This window comes from Calypte anna, chromosome 13 (assembly GCF_003957555.1).
Source record: "Calypte anna isolate BGI_N300 chromosome 13, bCalAnn1_v1.p, whole genome shotgun sequence".
Taxonomy (NCBI): domain Eukaryota; kingdom Metazoa; phylum Chordata; class Aves; order Apodiformes; family Trochilidae; genus Calypte; species Calypte anna.
In genome coordinates this window covers 6,772,496-6,796,270 of record NC_044259.1, presented here as the reverse complement: position 1 = coordinate 6,796,270, position 23,775 = coordinate 6,772,496, and the positions used below count along the sequence as shown (strand labels likewise).

At 36.3% G+C, this 23,775-nt stretch overlaps 1 protein-coding gene across 1 annotated transcript in view; it reads right to left on the bottom strand.

Annotated features, from left to right (window-relative positions):
• The window catches only part of GABRA1 (gamma-aminobutyric acid type A receptor alpha1 subunit), a 36,409-nt gene extending 13,131 nt beyond the window's left edge, over window positions 1-23,278 (bottom strand). The window contains exons 1-5 of the mRNA XM_008498699.2: window positions 23,205-23,278; window positions 19,656-19,768; window positions 10,790-10,857; window positions 4,861-5,081; window positions 2,596-2,678 (exon numbers count right to left, since the gene is read on the bottom strand). Coding sequence (XP_008496921.2) covers window positions 2,596-2,678; window positions 4,861-5,081; window positions 10,790-10,857; window positions 19,656-19,768; window positions 23,205-23,278 — 559 coding nt within the window. The remainder of the gene's footprint in view (window positions 1-2,595; window positions 2,679-4,860; window positions 5,082-10,789; window positions 10,858-19,655; window positions 19,769-23,204) is intronic.
• Window positions 23,279-23,775: the final 497 nt, after the last annotated feature.

Sequence of the window (23,775 nt, the reverse complement as noted above, 5' to 3'; positions counted from 1 at the left end):
GAAGAGAGGACTGCTATCCTGAGTGGCTGAGAACCACTGGAATGAGTTAGTGGGAAGGGAGTAAACTCAGCAGTGCTGAAATGAGCTCACCCTTCCCTGGAACTGCCAGATTTATTTGGTGCTCTCCTAGGCTTCAACCCTCAGCTTCCAATTCCGATTTTGCATAGCCTTTTGCTTCTAGCATTGCTGGTTTCCAGAGCTGCCTTGGTTTTCAACTGACAATCAGATTTTTGTGGTAAGAGTTGAGGAGAGTTTCTGCCTTTCTGATTTTGTTTTGCCAACATAAGGCATTTTGTTGTTCCAGAATGTCTTTAGTATTTGTCATATTGAATTTACGTTGGAATAACCTCTATCTTAAGCTGCAGTTTTGGCAAATCTCTTTAGCCTTGGAGCTGGGTCAAATGTTTACCAGTCTCTACAGCAGAGGCAGAGTCCATAGGAGACAAGCAACTCCTTCAGTAAGAGACTTTTCTGAATCCAGCTCCAACAAGTAATGAGTAACAGTGGAAGATGTGGAAAAACTCTTATCCAATTTAATTCAAAACACACAGAGCTGGGCAAACTACCTTGGGGAGCTAGTAACTGTAATATTGTAGTCTGCACTTAAAGCATGGATTTCATGACAATTAAATGTCTTTTTCAATAAATTTTTCAGTCCATTAAGATTATTATAACAAATTACTTTAGGTGTTTGCTAAAAATGTATTTAAGTATGATTCTCACTAAAAAAGTGGCAATTAAACATAAGAACTGTTCTGTTGCTTTGTACATTGACAGGTCCCATTTGCATATCTTGCTTGGTCCAGCCATTTGTCCCATGGGAGATAATTCCATTTTTATCAACAGCTAAATATTGAGACAATCCAGAATTTGATAATGATTACATTTAATCTGATGAGAAGTAGGGGAGAGATCCAACTTCAAGGCCTTCTGGACAGTGAATTCCCTATGCATTACCTGTAGTAAAACCATGTTACAGAAGGAATTCTTCCCAGATTAGAAGCTCAACTGAATTCCATAGGGAAATGCAAGGCTTCCCTGAAAACTCTTTAATTTTATCTCTTGGACCTTCCAAGCATTTGAAGTTACTTGTTTAGAACAACTGGCATGACAGGCACTTAGTGTTTAAAGCAAAACAAAAAAACAACTGTAAAGCACAGCAGCCCCTGTCTGCACTCAGAGCTTAGGATGTGAGTTATTGTCTCTGACTGTCATGTAGGAAATGGTATTTAAATCAGAAATATCACTGATTTTGTTAATTTAAGAAAATTATGTCTATTATGATAATGTGGGGTTTTTTCAGGATAAAAAGGAAAGCAATTTAGATTCAGAAGATATGCAGATACATTTCCATGTCTTTTTGCTATCTTGTTTCTGCCTTATGGTATGGTTCTGGAGTTGTATTTAAATCCCTATTATCTACCCCTTTTAATTTGTAATTTCTGCATCACTTAATCATTTAATCAAGGCAAGATCCTTAATAATCTGGAAAGTGGTTTTCTTAGTGAAACCAGAGTACTCTACTCTGAGACACAGTGGGTGAGGAAGAACTCAAGGTAGGAACAAAATGGGAACTATTGCTCAGACTAGGGAGTGTCTGGTGATCAGGCTGTGGCTCAGAGTGGTGACAAGTGACTTATCAAGTCTTTAAAAATTCATCCCAGTAGTTCACATTTATTTCAAAGCTGTAGATGGTGTATCACTGAATTAGCAGGGTTTATGCCCAATTAATCACCTCCCAGATCCAGCATTCAGTCCACATAAACCTTTATTGTGCATCTTAAAAGAAATTCAGCCCTGCAGCTCCTATCTAACTGGGATCTCTGCAAAGATCTGTTATTAACCAAGAACACTATGCAGCTATTTGCCCCATTATTACCTGGAGTGAGGCTTCCCCACCAACCACCCCCTCTGCTTCAATAGATTTGTAAAGATTTATTGCAAGGGCTGGAAGAAAAACTAACATTCAAGCAGTAAACTACTCTTGTCAGTTATACTCCAAGTTTGTATGAGCCTTTTGTTCTCTAAATCTTATCTTGGAGGCCAGTACTTTAAAGACAAAAAATCAGTCCTTTCTCATGGTAAAGATAGAGCTATTCAGCCCAAAGTAAATTATCACCCTGTCTGGTAACATGTGAAGAATGAATTGGGTGTTCTGTTTGTTGACTTATAAAATAGATCAAGTCACTAAGTACCCATTATCAGTGAAACGACCGATTTCTACTAGAAAAAAATAGCCATGGAGGAAACAATTTGTACACTGCTGCCTCTTCCACATATTTTGTCTTCCTTGTTTGTGTTGAACCAACCAGAGTAAAACAGCTACTGGGGTTTTGGGTTTCTTTTTTTGCTTGAGTTGAAGGGGAGCTATATTTAATTTTTTAAATATTATATTTAGTTAAGGAGGATATCTAAGACACACAGGAGAGGCTCATTGTATTAACTTTAAATATAAATATATATAAGAATAAAAATACAACCCTGCTAACAAAAATTAAACATAAATGAGACTAAAACTGTTAGGTTTTCTCAGTTGCAAAATAATTTTGCAAAGTGACCTAAAAAGGAAGAAACCTCAATTTAAAATAAACTTACAGCTTCCAAATTTCAAGGGGCAAGCATGTACATCCATAGGAAAGTCTTCTAAATGCATGGGACATTCTGCTCTCACAGTCAATCTACAATGGATTAATGAGCAAAAGGACACATTTATTCGAGTTTCATAAAAATAGCAAACAGACTTCCAAGACACAGGCACACAGAATAAAAATAGCATTTCATCTCTTATGTGGTGAATTACCAGCTAGAATGGGAGCTGAGCTGTCTGGCTGGGGGTTCTGACAGCTCTGCAGACCCCCGGTGTGACTGCTCTGCTGCTCTCCCCTGTTTCACTGCCACAGCACAGCAACACTCAAGCTTCCAACTTGGCATAACCTTTAAAAACTGTTAGACACTGAAATTGCTTTATTGCTGCTGTCATTGAATTGACCCACTCTGGCTGCTCAGACATTTGCTAAAATAATTTCTTTTGCTATCAGCTTGGGTACAAACATGTTTCTCAATAAATGAGATTAGATAAACCAGAAAACACTCTCATATACACATCAAGAAGGAATGAACAATAATACTTGAATACTAGGTAGAAAAATGCATTAAGGCACTTGCAAAAGTGAGCAAATAGAAATGCTTATGGTCAAAAAAAGAGACATGTGAACAATGTGCTGCCAAGATAGTGTTCTTGTGGATTAAATCCCTAGCAGCCCACCATTTAGGGAGACAAGAAAAATTGACCTGGACTTGTATAACTACCAGGCAAGCAGATTCTACCCTTGCCTAGGCAGTCTTCAAAGATGTTGCAAAATAAATTGAACATATTTGACAGGCTCCCAGAAGCCTGGAGACTTTGTTTTCTCCAAATACTTGTACTGCTTTTAAAAAACATCTTCAAAACTGTTAGAAGATAACTCAGTGTTCACCTGAATACCAAGCTATCCAGCCTGACAACAGAATCACTTTGTAAGTTGTTTTATTCTACAGGGATGTGTAGCTCTGTAGAGACAACACACCAATTTTTTTTTTTCACTGTTTAATTTACAGTCTTTTAATCCATAATATTTCTAGGGCACCACCATTATTTCAAAAGGGTTTCTTTAACTTGCCTGCTGACAACAGGATAGCTAAAGTTTAGCTATCCATGAAGAGAATAGTATATTTCCAGAAAGAGTAGTGCCAGCAAAAATATGGTTTGTTTTTTTTTTAAAACTTCTTAAATGCTTTAGTGAATTATATTTCTTGTTATGAATTGAATAAGAAATGGTTAGGCTTTTTTTTAGAATGTCTTGCTCTGTATTCCTGAGCAGAAGAAATCTGAAGAATGGACAATGAATTCTGTGTGCATCTGCTAGGTCTTAAAATCTTCTTATATAGCCCTTATATAGAATCTAGTAGTCTAAAGTACATTAAACCTTCAGGCTTTATTATTTTGCTGATTACATCCTTGAAAGAAACTCAAAATTAAGGTCCTCTGCAGACTGATGGATTCCTAATACTATAGATTCCTGATTGAAATTAAGCATTTAGACACATCTAAGAGGAGGGTAAAGGTAAAGGTAGTACAACAGGAGGGGAAAAAATAAACTGCAAAGACTGGTCTGACCATCATTCTGTGGTGTGTGGCCAGCAGGTCCAAGGAAGTGATTCTGCCCCTGTACTCAGCACTGGTGAGGCCACAGCTTGAGTCCTGTGTGCAGTTCTGGGCCCCTCAGTTCAGGAAGGATATTGAGGTCCTGGAGTGGGTTCAAAGGAGGGCAACCAGGCTGGTGAAGGGACTCGAGCACAGATCCTATGAGGAGAGGCTGAGGGAGCTGGATGTGTTCAGTCTGGAGAAGAGGAGGCTCAGAGGAGACCTCATCACTCTCTACAACTCCCTGAAAGGAGGTTGTAGCCAGGGGCGGGTTGGTCTCTTTTCCCAGGTAACTCTCAGCAAGATAAGAGAGCACAGTCTTAAGTTGTGCCCGGGGAGGTTTAGGTTGGATATTAAAAAGAATTTCTTTACAGAAAGGGTAATCAGAGATTGGAATTAAGGACCCGGCTGCCCCAGGAAATAGTGGATTCTCCATCCATGGAGATATTTAAAAAGAGACTGGATGTGGCACTCAGTGCCACAGTCTAGAAACTGCAGCAGTAGTGGATCAAGGGTTGGACTTGATCTCTGAGGTCCCTTCCAACCAAGCCAATTCTATGGTTCTATGACTCTATGAAATGTACCCAAAAAGGAGCCTGTTTCCTGTTTGGAAAATATGATGCTTCAACAAGTTAAACTGTTCAAATAAATAAAAGATACAATACTTTAGAGCTCACCTCATGGTGTATAGCAGTGTCCCATCCTCTGTAATTCGTAACAGTTTATTTGGCATCGTCATGTTATGAGCTACTGACTTCTTTCCATTGTGGAAAAAGGTATCAGGTGTCCAAATTTTGCTGGCCATTAAATTATTTAACCGGAGAACGGTCATAGGTCCTTTGAACTTTAATCTCTCATCTTTCCAGCTTTGGCGGAAAAATACATCTATGGTGTATTCCTAAATCAATGCAAAAAAAAAAAAGGGAAATACTTGTGATGATATCCGTTGTAATCTGAGAACTTGAGAAGTATATTTTTATTGTTTCCTAGAAGTAAGATGATTATTAGTTTAAGCAGTAATTATCAGTTCTCTGTATTACTTACAGTGTACTGGAAGCTAGTTATTAAATAGTTACAGCGTGATTACTATGTTCAACAGAATAAATGTTAGAATAGTATATCAAAAGTTAGATAAGAGTTGAAACAATATAGTAGAATAAAGTAAATCAGCCTTTTCTCACTTTTTCTTCACCTTCCATAAAACTGTCATTTATAGCTGTGGTTATGTAGCCAGCATGTGTAGCACAGGAGGAATACGAAAACAACTCTAGTGAGACAAGGTCTTACTAGAGCCTTTTGCTCTAAGTGTTTCATGAGCATGAATATGGTCAACCCGCAAAAAGTTCACCATTCACTAAAATTACATGGTCTGATTTGAAGACATGAAATGGCTCATTGGGCCAAATCACTGAACTGCAGAGAGCACAAGCCAAGGAGAGCTTTGGACAAAGAATCCAAGGTTGGTTGTGCAAGGACTGGGCCAAAAGAGAACAAATGCAGTGTACATGGGGAGAATCAAAATAACTCACTATGAAATGCAAGAATTGTTACAAAGCACAAGAAGCGAAATTAAGAAACACAGTGCAAAATCAGGAAAAATATATTGGAGCATTATATATATAATATAGCTGTCTGTGGGCTGAAAATGTACATCCTTTGGATGTAGAATGTATCAGTATTTTCCCATGGAAAAACTGGAAGTTTAGTACAGGATTATCTTGCCCTCCCATCATTCGTGGCTATGATATTGTGATGGCAAAAGTAGCTATCCAGTAACTATTGTTCAAAATTACCCTGGATGATAATCTTTTGGCTGAGAAACTAAGCCTTTTCTGAGATATCCTGCCAATGCAGACAGCAATTCCTGAAATAAATTCCTGACAGTGAAGACACACACAGCTGTACAGAAAAGAACTGCCCCGAGGAACATGTCAGTAAAAAGAAACACTTTGGAATGAGTATGCAAAATCTCTCTGGGGCAGACTCTCTTAAGAGCTGCAATTTCTCTGGGAATGTAAGCCTAACTGGTGGGGGTTTTTTCATGAGTTTAGGGCATGAAATGCCTCAGGAAATGTCGTCAGGATATGGAAAGGCTGTAACTGGGTGGTTTTCAGAGCTTTCTGGGTTTTGGTTTTTTCGGGTTTTTTGTGTTGTGGTTTTTGGGGGGTTTTGCTTGTTTGTTTGGTATTTGGTGGGGGCTTTTTTTGCTGGAGTTTTGTTGTTGTTGCTTTTGGTTTGGTTTGTGTTTTTTGGTTTGTTTGGGTTTTTTTGCCTTTTTTTTTTTTTTTTTAAAACTTGCATCCCAGACCAGTGTATCATTAGGGTGCATACTTGACTGTATTTCTGTTTTCTTAGCCACATGCTCAGTGAGCTGCTGAAGCCTGGATTTGTTCAGCTCCAGTGGTAGCAGTTGTGAACTTATGGCCAAATACTTGCTTCAAAAGTTTGATGGGTTGGGCCCTTGGGTTGAACTGTGTACATAATCTTGTCCCAGGTGTGCAGCAGAGTAAGAGAGAGAAGTTTAAATGCAGTAAATTGATTTAAAATATTGGATTTCCTCCATGTTTTACTAGCTCTGAAGAAAATTTCCTTCTACAAAGAAGAGAAAGGTAAAAGACATGCCCAGAAGGTGACATCATTTCAGTGTGTGTGGAAGCCATTCCTTTATCATCTTTCAACTGCAAAGAAGATGATGAGTGGGACGTGGTACAGGTTGAGAGAAGGGAATCCAGTTCTTCCCTATATATGACCACAAGGTTCTTATGTTAGAAAGGAACAAAGGATTCTGAAAGACTTGATAAGGGACCTAAGGACAAAAGACAAAACTCAATTAAAAAGCAGTTGACAGGTCATGCCTGGCACAGACTATTTCTCTATCCCAGGCCACTGCACCATAGAATGAATTAATTTTGACTGAGATTTCTCAAGTCCTTAGTTTTCACTACCCACTTTAATTTGTACAATAGTGCTCCTGAAATGAATCCTGACAGACTGCTGATCTTTAAGATCAAGTAATCAGATACTCTGATGAGGGCTTTCTTCAGTAGGAAGGTGCCATAAAGAACAAAGGAACAGAAGGATTATCTCCAAACCATGTGCTATAGCAGTGGCTTTATGTGCACACACATGAGCAAGATGAAATTCAGAATTAATTCTCCACATTGGAGACACTTAATTACTCAGTGAGCAGGTAAAGGAAGAAGACTCCTATCTGCAATTTGGCATTAAGTTGTATGGTATTGAGTATTTGTAACACTTTGACTTAAATGTTCACTAATTTACTCATCTGATATATCTCCCCAGAGACAATTTATTCACAGGACAGAACACACTGTGGTCTAGATCACACTGCAGGAGGGTAACAAGATACAAATTTGTTTCTGAAGGGCTTACAATACAGAAGCAGTGGGAATGAAGGTTATTAGAAAATCTGTCTTGTTCATTTGAAGTACTTCTTATTCTAGAGGACATCAAAAATTTCACAAAAGTGACAGTCATGTGAGAATAGCAAGTTACCTGTTATTAGTTCAATCCACACCTGAAAGCACACCTGAAAATCTAAAAATCTAAATCTGCAAAGTTTTTTTTTAAAAAAGATGATTTTATTTTAAAAAGTGCTTTTCTCTCCTTTAAACTCGACTCACAAGTTTAAGAACAAGCCAGGATATTCTCTTTATAGAATAACAGGTTATGTCTACGCTGCTTTTAAAAGAGTGCCTTGAGAGTGGGTAGGAACACCATGTACTCCCTGGTGTATCAACCTACAATCTCTGTGAGTGGCTCCCTGGATGCCTGCAAACAGATGGCCTAGGTATGCTGCTGGCTCACTGGGGCTCTTGCTTTCATAACATATGGTGTCAGCTGGAGCAGCTCTTGGCCAGATCCCAGCCATCCCTGCTGGCCACATGGCTCCCTCAGTGTGCCCATACAGCTGCCTCAGTGGCCTCCCTGGGACCAAATCCCCCAATCCTGTCTACACTTACTCTGCATCTGCTCACTGGAGCAAATCTGGGGCAGCTCTCGACAGTCTGCAACTGTCCTGCATAGAGGACTTTGTACATAGAAATTATTCTAAACCTTGTATTCTGATAAGGTCTTCGTTTCATCTTTCTGTATCTGGTTTCATGCATTTCCTTAAGCAAGAGTTAGCACAAGTAGGCTGCACACATGTTACTTTTTAAAAGAGGAGAGTAGGAGTTTTACACCAAATACTTTACTGTAATTCCTTAGTTTTCAAAACATATGAACACCTCCCTGTCTGCTTCTTGGTCACACATTTTATTAAGAGACTGATTAATTCTTTCTCCCATTTAACTAAATGAAAATCAGGAGCCAGTGTGGTATGGGGTATGGGGTTTTAATTATTTTTGAGATTCTTTTTGTAGGCAGCAATTGCTTATGCTATAGTAATTCAGCTATACAGAATTAGAGCCACAGTAATTTTTTTCCCAAATATACCTGTTCCTAATTCTGAAAGTAGATTATTTTGGCTACGGTATTTTATTCTTCCTTAAATCCCAAATTCCATACAAACATCAGTTTGTCCAATGAGTGTCAAATCAGCTTTCCTTTCTACTAAATAAAATCACCTGAAAATATAAAGTATAACTATATTCTTAAGTCCAGCCATTATCTAGTCCCAAGTAATTCTCTAGACCTATCAGTTACTTTAAACTCATGGCTACACGTAGGAAAACACCCAAGCCCATTTCTTTATTAGGTTGCCATTCATTATTGGAGTATTTTAGTAAATTTGACTCAACAGGTCAAACAATAGCTGAGCCAGGTAACTTACTTTAAAAAAACCAAAAACAAACACTAAAAAATTAATACAAAGCATACATTCACCCTCAAATATCGTTCTTTTTGTTCACCTCCCACAAGTATCTATATCCAGCCCAATACTTTAAATTATGTTAATTTCCAGGAAATTAAGAAGAGACCTATAAAAGTAGAGCAACCTCATAGCACTTACAAATGTAGCTGCTACAGTTTTAATTAAAATACTATTAATTAAAATATTTTATAATATATTTGAGTTGCATGACTGTGTTTGAAGTGTTCAGTTTGTCCAGCAGTGATTGGTTACCTATTTCGAGACAGAAATGGGAAAGCAAGATGAAATGTTTTGCTGAACTAATGACCAAAACAGAAATAGTTTATGCCACTGTTTTTACCAATCTTTAATCCAAGAAATTTCCTCCTTTTAACGTATAATTTAAAGTAATAAGTAAAAATTGTCATTCCATTCATAGAAGAATAAAAGCAGAAGTCCTTGAATATTTATGTATTTTTTTAATATTCTTCATGGTGTATATATAGTACTTGGACAATATTGTATATATGTGCTGAGGAGACAAGTTATCAGTCCAGTTATTTCCCTGGGTTATCCTTCTATTGTAGGTCTTCTCAGCACAATGACTGATCAAAAAGTCTGTGTTGCCAAGCTGTCCTTTCACATTTAAATACCATAGCATCCGTTATAATTATAAATTTGACTGTGGTTATAAAAATGATGCTTTCCAAGCAATCAGGAAAATGGTGTCTTTGAAGAAGACTGGTATCTAGTCTTTACTACTATCTAGTAAAAGGTATTTCCTGTTATTCCATCCCTTAACATTGTTTTGAGTGGACAGAAACTTGTAATAACCTGGTATTTAATTCCTTTTATATATTTCCAGTTCAAATTAAACAACTAAAAATTTTGTGGTATGAAATTCAAATTCCTTCCCATGATAATTTTTTCTTGTAGTTTTTTTTTTACCTTTTTTTTGTTGAATCTTTTTAGCATAAACATAGCCAGCTACAAGGTTGAAGTGTTTTCTTATCTTTATTTAAGTTAGTGAGGATGTTCCCAGAGTTCATCCTAACAGAGGGATGAGCAGATCCTGGTAGTTGCAGATGACTCAGTCTGTGTTGGTTACAACCTTCTTGTGAAGAACTCATTCCTATGCCAAATTTAAAGTACTTGATCTGTATTTTTACACAACTTTTAATATCTCTAAAGACCTAAGCTCACAACATCATCATTCAGTTTTTTGGACTTCTCCATCCCCTGCAGTTATCTAGCAGCTTGATTTTAATATTCCATAAAGAAGTGACATTAATTCTCTCATTAATCTTCTCGTCTCTTTCAGCAGCCAAGATCTAGGAAAGTCCCTTCCCATTGATCAGTAGCTTTCAATATAAAAATAGGGGTTAGCCTGTAAGGTTGTCACACTGTAGGCAGAAGCGTTAATTGCATTTTAAGATGATGATCTTTCTTGGCAAATAGGATCAGGGATGTGCCAGCAAGGACCTGAGCAATGATTTTCAGAAGAATACGGTTCCAAACCCTAATGCATTTCATAATATATTATGTAGCAAATATAAGGTCTGTTTAAACACATTATTAAAGTCAGTGAGGCTGCTAATTTCAGGGCACTTAAATGCAGTCACAGCTAGCAGGAACGGTTGCACATAAAAGCTGATAGTGTTTTGGAATCAAGAGCTAAAAAAAAAGGGCAGCCTTAAAAGGAGTAAATAAGTCATTGCATAGATTCTTCATCCTCCAAATTAAAAAGACAAGAAAAAATGAATGCTGTAGAAACACAGACCATCACTTACCATGTCGTGGTCTGAAACAGGCCCAAAACTGGTGACGAAGATGTCAGTCTTCACTTCAGTTACACGCTCTGATGAAGCAGGAAATTAGGACAGTGAGTGTCTATCAACAGTGTTCATTAGATCTAACAACTACCAATTCTCACAATAAATAGAAAAATGATTGGCTTTGATTAGTTATTCTAAAATTGGTATACAATATGATCCTTATAATTTATTGCTTCTAGATGTAATTTCACAGTCAATATTGCCAGCAACATTTTTTTTTATTAGTGTTTCTACAGAACTTCTGCATACGTGGCTTGTGACGCCACAGTACAGCAGCCATAGTTCCACTGCTGTGTGTAAATCTATTCACTCTTTGACTAATAAATCTTCTTGTCTGACCATATAAACAACGATGAATATTTAACACAGTACTCAAAAGTCTCACTGGGCAGTCAGTGTTTCTTGGCAAGCTGAATTAAGTCTCTAATAATTAACCCTGGGTTTATGAATTATATATTTTGTATTGAGGAACATAGCAGAAAAAGAGAAAGAGAAAATACATTATGGTGTATAAACACTGAAGATGTTTTATCGTCATGAGTTAGAAATGGCTGCATCACCCTTAACTGCAACAAACCAAAAGGAGTTAAAACTTTTCCAAATGAGTATCAGCTGAAGTTTGCTACTACCATTTTTCACTTATGTGTAAATGTTACGGTTTGTAAATGGTTTACATTTTTTTCTAAATTGATATGGGCACTTAGATTCCCTTAGACTACCAGATTTGTTTTATAGGCCCCAATGAGAGACTTGTGAAATTTAATAAACTCAGAAATTTATTATTTGTACCTAACAGATCACATGTACATGCCATACTATGAAGGTAGGCTTTGCTCCATGACACAATGCCCTTGGCCTCTTCAGAAGAATCCAATGATTTTCAGTAGTCCCAAATGGTGAGTTTGATTCACCAGAAATTGGCGCTGATCTCCAGAAAGCCAAACAAAGTGGTAACAAAAATAATCTCCAGGACTCATTAATAAAATTAAGAGATTAAATGTATTATTCATAATCACAGAAAGTAAAAAACTGTTTTGTGGATTAATTACCTAATAATAATCTTTTTGTTCTGTGTATCTGTGGCTGAGATGTGTAAAAACTACAGTGACTATGGGGAAAATCATTACATTGGTGAAATTTCCTTCTTAGCTGTCCAGTGAAGTTAATGTGTGACCCTATCATTGTTTACAAGCTTTTCAACTGACAACAAGAAATTGAAGTATTCTCTTGACATCTAATTGGCTCTGGACTTAAAGAAATTCACAGTGAGAATCTATCCTATTACTGGAAGAAATATATGGTTGTCCAGAAATTACTTGGCTGGGAAAGAAGTGTTTTCTCCTTCAGCCCATCACTTTCACATAGGTTCAAGAGGCTGCTGTCTTGTATGAAACAACTGGCAGAAAAAGTAGATGGTGATTTCACAAGCTCTAGTGTAGTAACATGTAAGTTCCAGCTACTGAATCACCTTCTCTTAAGACCAAGAAACTAATATCATCATGAAATCTATTAGCCTTTTACATAGTGAAAAGTCAAACTCAAATGACTCTTTAAAAGATCTTTCATACTGACTCTATCTCCTTTCCAATGAGACACTTCCACTGGTGTCATCAGAAGATTCTAGAAGCTCCTCAGGTGTAAGGCACTCATCCCTCACTGATGTAAACTTCAGAGTCCCACCTCTGAGTGAATACCTAGTTAATATTATATTGCTAACTGGTTGACCTTGCATAAACACAGAATATTCTCTTTGAAACAGAGGTACATCATGTAGTGGTATCCTGAATTCCAGTAGTCCTGGTAGAGAGGGTGAGGCTTAAGGAAATCACTTTGAGAAACAAAATGGAACCGAAAAGTTTTGGAAGCAAGATGGAAGATTTCTGAGGGAGTGGAAAAATGTGTGATGCCTTTCATTTCCATATATCATTGAAGATAATTTAAGTGGCCTGTAAGTCATAAGGAAGAATAGAAAATTCAGACTGTGTACTCTCAAGCGGTTGTGTTATCTTCATACTGATCACACTTTTGCAAAACATTTAATCCCATGGCTATTCAAATCCATACAAAGCTACTGTACACACCACCAAATAATTATTTTTTTTTGTTATGCACCTAATTTTCAAGAGCAATGAAGGAGGGTGTGAACACACAGAAAAATCCTAGCCTCTCCAAAGCCATATGGAAGTTTTGAAATTTTTGTTTACTGTTTTACTAATTAGATGATTCAACTCAGCTTTGTTAAGAGCTTCAGAAGTTGTGAGTCACTCCTGCACAGGACATGTTTTTACTCATACAGTTGGGATATATATTTAGAATCAAGGTTAACCATGTTCAGTTTGTAGCCTGATTACCATGGGAAGGCTTGAGCTGTGCTTCCAATTCTCAGAATGCATTTCTCAGGAACCTCAAGTCCTGAGCTACATTCAAACCTTCACAATATCCCAAAGAATCAGAGAAAATTCTAAGTTATTGAACAAAACAGGCTCAGAGTTGATCAGACTGCTGAAGATAAATCCCTCAGCTGCAAAGACATATAAACTATGTCTCTTGATTATACCATGAACCAGGGCTAAGTAATATAGGGATATCTGTAAAATATGTAATAATTCCAGTAAAAAACCCCAACCAACCAAACAAAAAACTATGGAAATTATTCATGTCTTACTAATTTTACTATAAGGCAACCATAGGGTCCAAGTATTTCCTGATCAGCAAAGCCAGGAGTACCACATCTAAACACTGGAGCACAGCCTGGGGCAACTGCTGGACATATAGCTGTGAAAACAACAGTCAGTGGCAACTACCCTTATTTTACTGCTTACAACTACTGTGTTTTGCTAATGATGCTAAACTAAAGCAAACTCACAAAATGAATAACAATAAATATTTTGATTTAAACTCCCTGGGAGCTCATTATTGCTAAAATTGTGATTGGATTACAAATTGAGAATAAAATAGGAAACACAGATTTATTTAAACAGCAGGAAATAAGCCTATTTATCATAGGAAGCTATACATTAGCTATTTTCCTTTCTAACCTGCTGCTATCTGAGCACAAGGCTTATTTGAATTGTATATTTTGCTGGTTTAAATTAATTCCATCTTTTTTGATAATGCACTCATTCTTCCTGCTTGTCTTGTGTAAGTGTGCACCAGAATGATTAAAATACAAACTTTTCCTATGGTTTTGAATGGAAGGAATTTAGATACCTGAAGAGCCTACATTATTATTACTTAAAAAGTCATGTGGATGAACCACCCAGGCTGCATCCTATGAAGTATTTTGACTGAAGTACCACAACAAATACACCCATAAGAATTCTGTGCTGATGCTTTTGTAAAAGCTGAGACCAAATGGGAGAATAGTGAGCTGACCTGTGATCACCCAGCTATAGTCTGTGCTGCTATAAAGGGTTTACTGAGAGCTTTGCAGTGTTGTGGCAGTTCTCCCCATGCCAATTAACAGCTCAAAGCTGCTCATATCCTCCCTACCTCCCCACTGTTGCATTATATCAATTTTCCTAGTGTCCTCTATGGCTTTTAACAGTTGCCTTTAGATCAATGTGGTGCCTACAAAATACAAAAAAAGACCAAAATCAGTCCTTTCAGTTTTCACCAAGTTTGGTATCTAATCTGTCTTCATTTACAGAATTATGTGCAGGGATCCAGTACAGGACTCTCTTTTCATTTACAGCAGAAACATTTGTCTTCAACTAATTTTTTGTTACACATACAAGCTAAAAATGTATTTTCCCTAAATTTTAATCTTAGCTAAGAGTTCAAATCCAACAATTTCCCTTGGGACATCAATCACCAAAAGGTACGTTTATCATATATTTATAGATAATGTGCTTATAAAGCTCAATTATAAAATGTAACTAAAATAATGCTGTCAAGTTTATTTTCCATCACTTAAATATAAGCACTCCATGGAAGAAATCAATTGCCTCAGATGGACCAATGTTCCACTTAAGGACAGTCACACTCAATTTTGGTGCACAGCTCACAGGAGGGATCAACAAATGGCTTTTACTGATAGCATAAAACAACTACAACTCTGCTCAGTCCTGAAGTAATGTCAATAATCTACTTGAGAAGATCTAGTGGGCATTTGACCCAAATTTCATTTAGGAAGATTGTGGTCTGCCTAATCACAACCAAGCTTGTTCTTAGTTCTGTATGAAACAACCTTTCTACTACAATGTTCCTCCCAAAGGGACAAACACCATTTGCAATGATCCTAAGTTAAAAGGTCACAGATTGATAAATTACATGACACCTTTTAGTTTTAGAGAGGGGATGCATGCCATGCAAAGGTGAGAGTCTTAAAAATACCTGTAGTTGTACCTTATTTCATGTTAATAAATCTCAGCTCTAAACACAACCTACCTGTCCTGTGCAAGCCAACCCTCCCTCCCTACTGTGACACTCCAAACCTGTCATGTTGGCACCCCAGAGCTCATCTCCTTCCCACCCAGGACAACCCAGAACAAAAGATGATGGCCTATCTATTTATCTGAGAAACTTCTTTTTTCCCATAATTTTGCATTTCGTTTGAATTCTTTTACACTCCTGCTATAGATCTAGTGGTTTACAATGAGAAGCCACCAAACACTGAGGTGAATTTTCCTCATTATTTCCCTCCTTCCCACCACTATCTGATTCTTAATTTTATTCAGAATTGTGTATCTGAAAAGGGAACAGCATCTTTATTATTTAGTCTATTTTTCTATCCTAGAACCTGTAATTCTAGGATCCAGATTTACCACAGAAAATTATGCTGTTACCTAAATGACTTTGCTGCATATTTTTTCCCTTAATGTATAACATTATTTCCTTTTTTTCAGCTTCAATGTTACGCTTTGAAATTCTTCCTCCTTGGTTTTTGTAAATTACTATCCTCTTATAGAGTTAATAGGTGTCCTCTAGTGTGATTCAGAACATTTTTACATTCATTTTGAAAGTTCTATTTTACAGGCATAAATAACTGAATGCAGTTATTTGTGTATGTTTATGGATGGGTACAACAGATGCTATTTCCTAGCAATGTCTGACTAACTGACTATGCCCACATATGAGGGAGGCAAACATCTAAATAACATAATTTGTATCAATAATTATTTATAAGAGCTGTACATGTGTCAATGATAACATAGTGTTGCATGCTTTTAAAGAAAAAATCAGATTAATTTTAACCACAATGCCATTATTTAAATACTGATTATATTCAATTGCTACAATTTTTTCTGGTAGGTCGGCTACTCCATTTTTTAATATTCTTGTTAATGAGGAATAATTCCTTCTTTGTTTAACAGAAAAATGCTCAGAGCTGCTCACTTGATTTCAGGTACAGCTTAACTGGGTTATCAAATGAATAATTTTAATTCCCATACTTTTCATGGACATGAACAGTTTTTAGTTTTCCTTTTTAGCTGATAGCTCAAAAGATCTAAAAAAAAAGAAAGGGAGGAGCTAATAGTAATGTAGTACTGATTCCATGTATGCTGAATTATGCACCTCTAAATTTTCCATTATCTTAATGCTCCACCTCTTAACCCGGCTTTCTAATTAATATATATATAGAATAGTCCCAACAATGTATCTTTGTAATGAGATCTCTTCAGGACCTTGTTCCTGGATCCAGGATATCTCATCTTCCTCACCAGGATATTTCTACCAAACAATGGAACTGTTCACCACACCAATAGGAAGTTTGCAAACTTTGGACAGAGAAATAACGTGCCCTTTATTTAAAAAAGGAGGATATTAATCCTGTGAGTAGATTAAGATCAAAATCTTTCACAATTCATTACAGTTTCTTGCAATACTTTTTTGTCACCGAATTCTTCATACATACACACAGGAAAGTAGAAACAAATAAACTGAAGAAATTCTATCATCTACCTTTTCTTCCATTTGTGAGAAAGAAATAAATTGATTCCCTTCAGTGTTTTTGTTCATAGACAGAATTCTCTTTTCTGTAGCCGTATATATAAGCAAAACTGTGCTACAAAAGGACAGGTCATGCAGGGATCAGCAGAGAGTTTGCTGCAATATGCCCTTTCTGTAGAAAAAGTAACTGCACCACACAATGCTTTACTTCCCCTACTGTTTCTCAGAAGGTCTAGAAAGAACAAGGCAGACAATTCTGGATAACTGGAAGAGTGCTTTAGTGTAATTGGTGGTACACAGGTTTACATTGTGCCCAACAACTTAAAATTTATCATCATAACATATATGTATGAGGCTCTCCAGTCTCTTAAATTCTGTGATAGCTGTGTCACAACTAATAGGAAATTAATGAGTCTTAGAACTAGTTCTGTGTCTAAAAAAAAGCCATCTTAACCTCCTCTTTACAGAAGATAAAAACCATGTTCTGATTGAAATATTTAATAAGAAGCCATCACTGATATTGGGAAATAAAATGAAACCATGCTCTTCTATATACCTTTTAAAATTTCCAGCACCAGATTATGCTGTAGTGGATGGCTATTGTGCTATATCTGATATATTGATATAGATTTCTTATTGGATATTTTTACATATGGAACATTTCAGAATACATCTTCCCATTATACAAAGTGTCTAAATCAAATGCGACAAAACTGAGTTATCTTGAGGTTCTTATATCATAATGAGATATCTCAGCACAAAGGTGAATTTGCAGAGGTGAATTTCAAAATGCCTGAGTAAACCCTTTATTATAAATTGGTACCAGAATTGAGAACATTGGCCTAGATGTTTGTCCCTAGATTTTTAGATCTATAATTTATGTCTTTTGAATAAAACATTATTCAACAGCCTAAAGAGTAAAGCCATTTCTTACTACATTTGATTTTAAACATTAATTTAGTGCCCACAATTTCATTAGATGTGGGATTTTTAAAAATCCTGGTACTCTTAGTTCTGATATTGAAAGCTGACAAATTTAACGGATAAATTCAATTTACTCTGCTGAACTGACCTCTTGAAAGTATAATGTACTGAGCAACAGGGAAACTGTGATACTCAAAAGTTCTTGGCTATAGGGAGGAACATGCAACACAATTCAAGAAAGAAGGGATGCAAAGATTATCCAACATATCAATGTAAGAAACCACTCCAGTCCTTCCTTCCATCCTGAATTTCCCATGCTCCACTCATTTTTGCTTTTAACTGATAGTGATGCAAATGGCCCTTAAAGTTTGTGAAGAAATTAGTTTCCTCCTACAGAAGCAGTTATATTAAACAATCCTCTTTCCAGAGTTAGTTTTAACTGGACTGGATGTTCTTTTCTGAGGCACACAGAACCTGTTTTCCCAGTATACACTTGAAGTCTGACTTCAGAAACACGTTTATAAGCATGCACGTAGAAGACTCTATACTGATGTGCTTCATTCTCGGAACTGCAGTACAGAGAATGAGAGAAATTTTTTTCCCTGCATCTCCCTGTTTTTTGCTCTTCTGGTAACTGCTAAACAAATCATAATAGCTACAAAACTCATATGAGAAATCATCATATGCTCAGATTTTTCTTGTAGACATGTACCAGACTCTACACAGTTTACAGACTTTCACTTATTTATTGCCTTCTCTGCTATGTTTATTTACTGTGATATAGCAGCTGACTGGATTGTACAGCCACATTAATCAAAGATTAAGGAGCATTTATTTCCACACTAGTCCAAGGATTTATAAGTAAGCAGGCAAAACTACTGGATGAAAAAACTGATTCTTATTTTGTTATGTACTATCTGAAATTACACACAAAAATTTATAGACCAGCTCATTTTTAAATGTACTGATTATACTTTATAAATGGAATTATATCTTTAGCCACTCCTTGAAGTCAAACCATTGAAGATACTGGCTCACAATTCAAGAACTTTTGAAAATCGTAGCCTCTAACCACAAAATAAGCTTACTCTTCATTACTGTCCGTTTCATCCCTGGGAAATGGTGTAAGAATTCTTAATGCAATATCCTATTCTTGTTATAATGCAGTTCCTCTGAGAGCTATTTATTACATGAACTTAGGCTGAACTAGAATTTGTGGGGTGTTTTCTTTTTTATTTTATTTTACCTGAAGTCTTTAGAAGAAGGAAAAAAAAATAACCTTTCCATGCAGTGGAAAGAACAGATTTGTGGTTTTATGTCTAGAACTCTCATGTTTGTGAACGAGCTTTTAAGACCAAATCATAGAGCCATGTCACAGTAGAACAAACTGGAGTCAACGTAGGGATGGTGATACAGAGCAGGTTTTGTATCAATAATTTTACAAAGATGTAATTTTTACGTGGTTTTATACCTTTTTAAGGATTCAGCACCAAAAGCAGAAGACAACAGACATGTTTACCAAGCTGTGAAGACAAAATGTTACGGAAACAAAGCCTGATGTACCTAAGTATAAAAAACAAATCTTATAAACTTCTCTGAGACTTTTATGACTAAGGTTGATTGATTCTTTCATTTTTTAAAAACTAAATCCTTTTATGAAGACAGTCATAGCTAGATATACTATTTAGGCCTGATTCATAAATTTGTCATTTTTAAGGTTACAGGTCGTATTTTATTAACTTCTATTCTTTATATGTTTCAAGTTTTAATACATATTCAGAAGTCTTCTTGAATTGTGAACCATTTTCTTTTTCTTTTGGATTTAAATATGAGAAAACCAAGTAAGGGAAAGAGTGAGAAGGCATGGCATTTTTTAAAAAATGGATATTACATACCAGCATTACTTTATGTGTATATGAAAACAGGATTAAAATAAGTGTATAATGGAAAAATAGTATTGATTTTTAATCTCACTTGGAACTTTAAAAATTATAATACAACACACCTCCCAGTCCTGGCCTCAAGCGGTTATCATAACCATCCAGCAGACGATCCAATATTCTGGTAAATACCGTGGTATTGTCTTTAAGTTCATCTTGTGATGAGGTTTGTCCATAGCTGAAATACAAAACAGTTAACACTGAAAAACAGTAATATACCTCTAACCTTACAAAGCAATACTTCAGAAATTTAAATCCCCCTATACTGGTTTATGGTCATAAAATTTTGATCTTCAGGAGGACAGAGGTAAAGCAAGTGAGTATGCATAGTTCAATATCCGATTTTGCTTTATTTTTTTTCCTTTAGCATTTAATTTTGGAGGAGTACCTTCAACTTTTCCTTACAAATGATAAACAAAACTAACTGTTGCTATTGAAATCTCTTCTATCTCTGAAGCTTAGCTTACAGATCCCTCATGTCTATCTCTAACTCAGCCAAAGGTCCTGAAATTTTGCGTGAACAAGGATAAAATTAAGCTCTTTGAACTCAGCTACCAGAATCTTACTTCCATCAGTACAAATCACAGTTAAATCCTTGGGCTTAGTGGTTTCTGTCTGCTGTAGGTGACATTGAAATCAACCTTTTTCTTAAATTTGAAACTTTTACCAAATACTTCCATAGGTCATTGCCCTAATTGTAGACTGCAGTTTTCTTAAAGCCAAACCCTGTGTCGTTATTTCATTTTTGCTGGGAGGGCTTCCATTCTAAGCATGTGTCATCATCATGCCTAAAGGCAAAAACCCTGCTTTCCAAAATGTCATTGGGTTGCACAGATTGCCACTGAACTGGGTAAACAGTGAAGTGCCAAAAACTTTTGTTAGGATCAGGTCTAGTCACAAAAGTGATTCCTCCATTGGCCACCTCATCTCTACAGCCACAGCCACGTGCACATCTCTGTGCTCTGCCAGGTGGTCCTTCTCTAAGCAGCCAAATTTGTCTTATGAGGAATATACTGTTAAATGGAATTATCTGGTTCTGTTGAAATACCTCTGAAATTATTTTCTGTAAGCTGCATCCGTGAAGTATCCTTTGTGCATCCCACATGTGCTTCACTTGTACCAAATACAGAGAGAAGGAGGAAAGGTAACATTGAACATGGGTACTCCAGAAGAGCTTCCATGTTATTTTGCAGTACATCTGTACATCAATAACACTACAAATTTAAATGAGATTAAGAACTCACACTGAGAATATTTAGTAACTTCTGGGGGTATTTCAATAGTATGTGACATTGTAGAAAACAATTTCCAGTGTTTCTTTTAATGCATATAAATCACAAAATCTCTAACAGTTTAAAACAATGCTGTGATTTTCTTCTCCCCATATAATTTCACATAATAAAAATATAGGTTAATCCATATTTATTTTTAATAGCTACAGTTGCATTTTTAGCCACAGAAATTAGTATTTTTTTCTTTCATGTATTTTTCTTTCATTAGTATTTTTTTCTTTATTTCTTTCATCTTTTTCATATGTTACCAAATAACAAGGATCTCCTGCTGTCTCTAGTGAGCATTATCTTTCAAAGGATGATTCCTCATACGTCTTATGTAGATTTGCAGCACAGGACTTTTCACTGGATTAAATTTTATATTAACACTCATAGTCAGTAAACAAGCTGCTGTACATACATATCTCAAGGGTAGCAGAAGGTCATCAGGATTAAGGTGGCAGAAGGATAGAAAAATACTTCAGAAATTTCTCTGGCAAATAAATGAGTATGTTTGGTGAAGAGGTGTCAGAAAGATGAACTGGTGGCAGTGCAGTCAGGAAGGATACAGTCCAATACATGGCTTTCAGCCTGGGTGTCACATCTGTCAGGAGTCTTACCTGGGCCTCCCACCATTTTATTAGAGGTAAAAACCACCGTTAGGGCTGCTTTTAGCTGCCACATGATCCCAACAGGAAGACTGTGAGCATCTGCACAGAATGCAGAATACTGGATCTCCAGAGGGATTGTGATTTTTCATTCAAAACACACATCGTAAGTCCTAATGCGCTTTTTTTTTTTCTTTTTTCTTTTTTTTTTTTTTTTTTTTATGACAAGAAGAATGACATGGAAAGACTGTGGTGTCTCTATCACAGACACTATCTAATTCATAGCATCTAGTTTTGTATCATAAAGGATTAATAGCACAGAAGAAAAGGCAAGGTATGTTACTATGAGGAAATGGTTTTAGGAAAAGACATATTTGATGTAAGGTGTGTACATTTTGAGTAAAAAGTGTATGCAATTGTGTTTTCACATTAAACACAGTATAATAAAAAACTGTGCACTAACTCCATCTACAGGTCATTATAATAGTGACAAGCCATATAATTTTTAAACACCAGTTCAATGCATTTTAGTTCTCCCTTTAAGAATGAACACGCACACCTTAAAGATGTAATAAATATATGTACATGTCTATATAATAAACATGTTTCCATAAAATTCTCTGGCCAAGCCAAATGAAGCACTTCATGAATACCTAAAATCTCACCTTTCTTAATAGATTATCAAAATAATGGTACTTCTAAAATGTCATGTTTATTCAGCGTAGCAATTGTAACATGAACCATCCATTTTCATTCTTTCTTTTGCAGAAATGCTTGTGCAGATGAACCTTTGTCCCTATACCCACTCCACTCTACTTAAAATCTTCCAGGCAGCCAGAAGATAAGTTTATTTAGAGCTGTGAATGCATAAGACACTTTGGAGATCAAGGCAAAAAAAAAGTCTTTTAGGGATCACTATTAACAATACAAAATTTCAATTGCTCTTTCATCATTAGGTATCATAACTGGAGGGACATTAATATTTTGAAAATAGGGAAATATATCTGTGAGTCTTCTAAAACACCCTTATTGCATTTTGATTTGCAGAGTACTTCAAGTATACTCCAAACTGGTTTCTAGGCTTCTGTTGGTCTGCTAGTTGTTAGAGCACTTCTTGCGTGATTACAAATCATTCTTAATAGTAATGTTATTTTTATATTATTATTTCATCATGCATTGCATAAACATTCAGTGCAGCATGGTCTTTCAACCATAAGCTCTTACAGGGTTGGAGCTTACAAATTCTTCATCCCAGCAGTCTCCCTTCAGCAGGAAGGGCTACTTCAGATTTGCAAAAACAGCTGTTAAGCTAGGACAGGACACAGCCCTGACCAACCAAGAAGTGAAGGCTAAGTTATTAAATTGCATTTAAATAAGGGTTAAAAGAAGTTAATCACTCTTTTTTTTTTCATTTATTCCTCTTAAATGTGTATTTCTGAGCAGTTATTATGTAAGAGTAGAAAGGATTGCATGTATGTTTAAGAGGCAATTTAGTTTCAATGTTTCAGAAAGCTTTTGCTTTTTTTTATTCATAATATTGAATAAAAGACGTTACATGAATAAACTGTAGTTTTCTTTCAGTCTTCCTTAGTTCAGTTTAGTCAGGATTTGAAAAAGGATTAACTTCCCTGAATACACTTAGTAGTAGCACAGCCCATGCACGATTTGTCTTATGCTGCTATATTAAATTAAAGGTTTCTAAAATATGTTGGTGCATTAAAACATATGTTCCCACCTTCTTTCAGTCAGTGCATTCAGAAGGAGGCTCCAGGCCCAGAGGCAGTCACAAAGCACCAGGAGTCTCTTCATGGTGGGCTCTGAAACTACAAAGAAAACAACAGTAAACGTCCCCTCCATTAAAACAGGTACCATGGGAAAAATGTCTGATTCTAGAAACTTTTGCAGAATAATTTGATGTCAGGTAATGACCTCACAATACTACAGCTCATGTAATTTGGAATACGGGAGTGTGGCCTTGACTGTTTTCCTGTTTATCTTCTACTTTTAGACACAGAAGTATAGGGTGGGATTTATTTCACAGTAAGGGTATATTCTTTAACTTTTAACAAAAACAATTATGAGTCAAAGCTGCTGTCCCCAAACTCTGTAGCTCTTCTAACTCAGTTTCTTCCTGTGTTGAAAACGTGACGACGTGCCTCCCTAGCATTTACAGATAACCAAGTGTAATCATTTTTTGTTTGACTTGCACTACCCTGAGCCCTTCCAAACCTTTTGGAAGGTGTCAGTGTATGGCAGCGTGATGGAGGAGAGCGGTGCTTCCCTCTCAGCCACTGTATTTGAGCTGA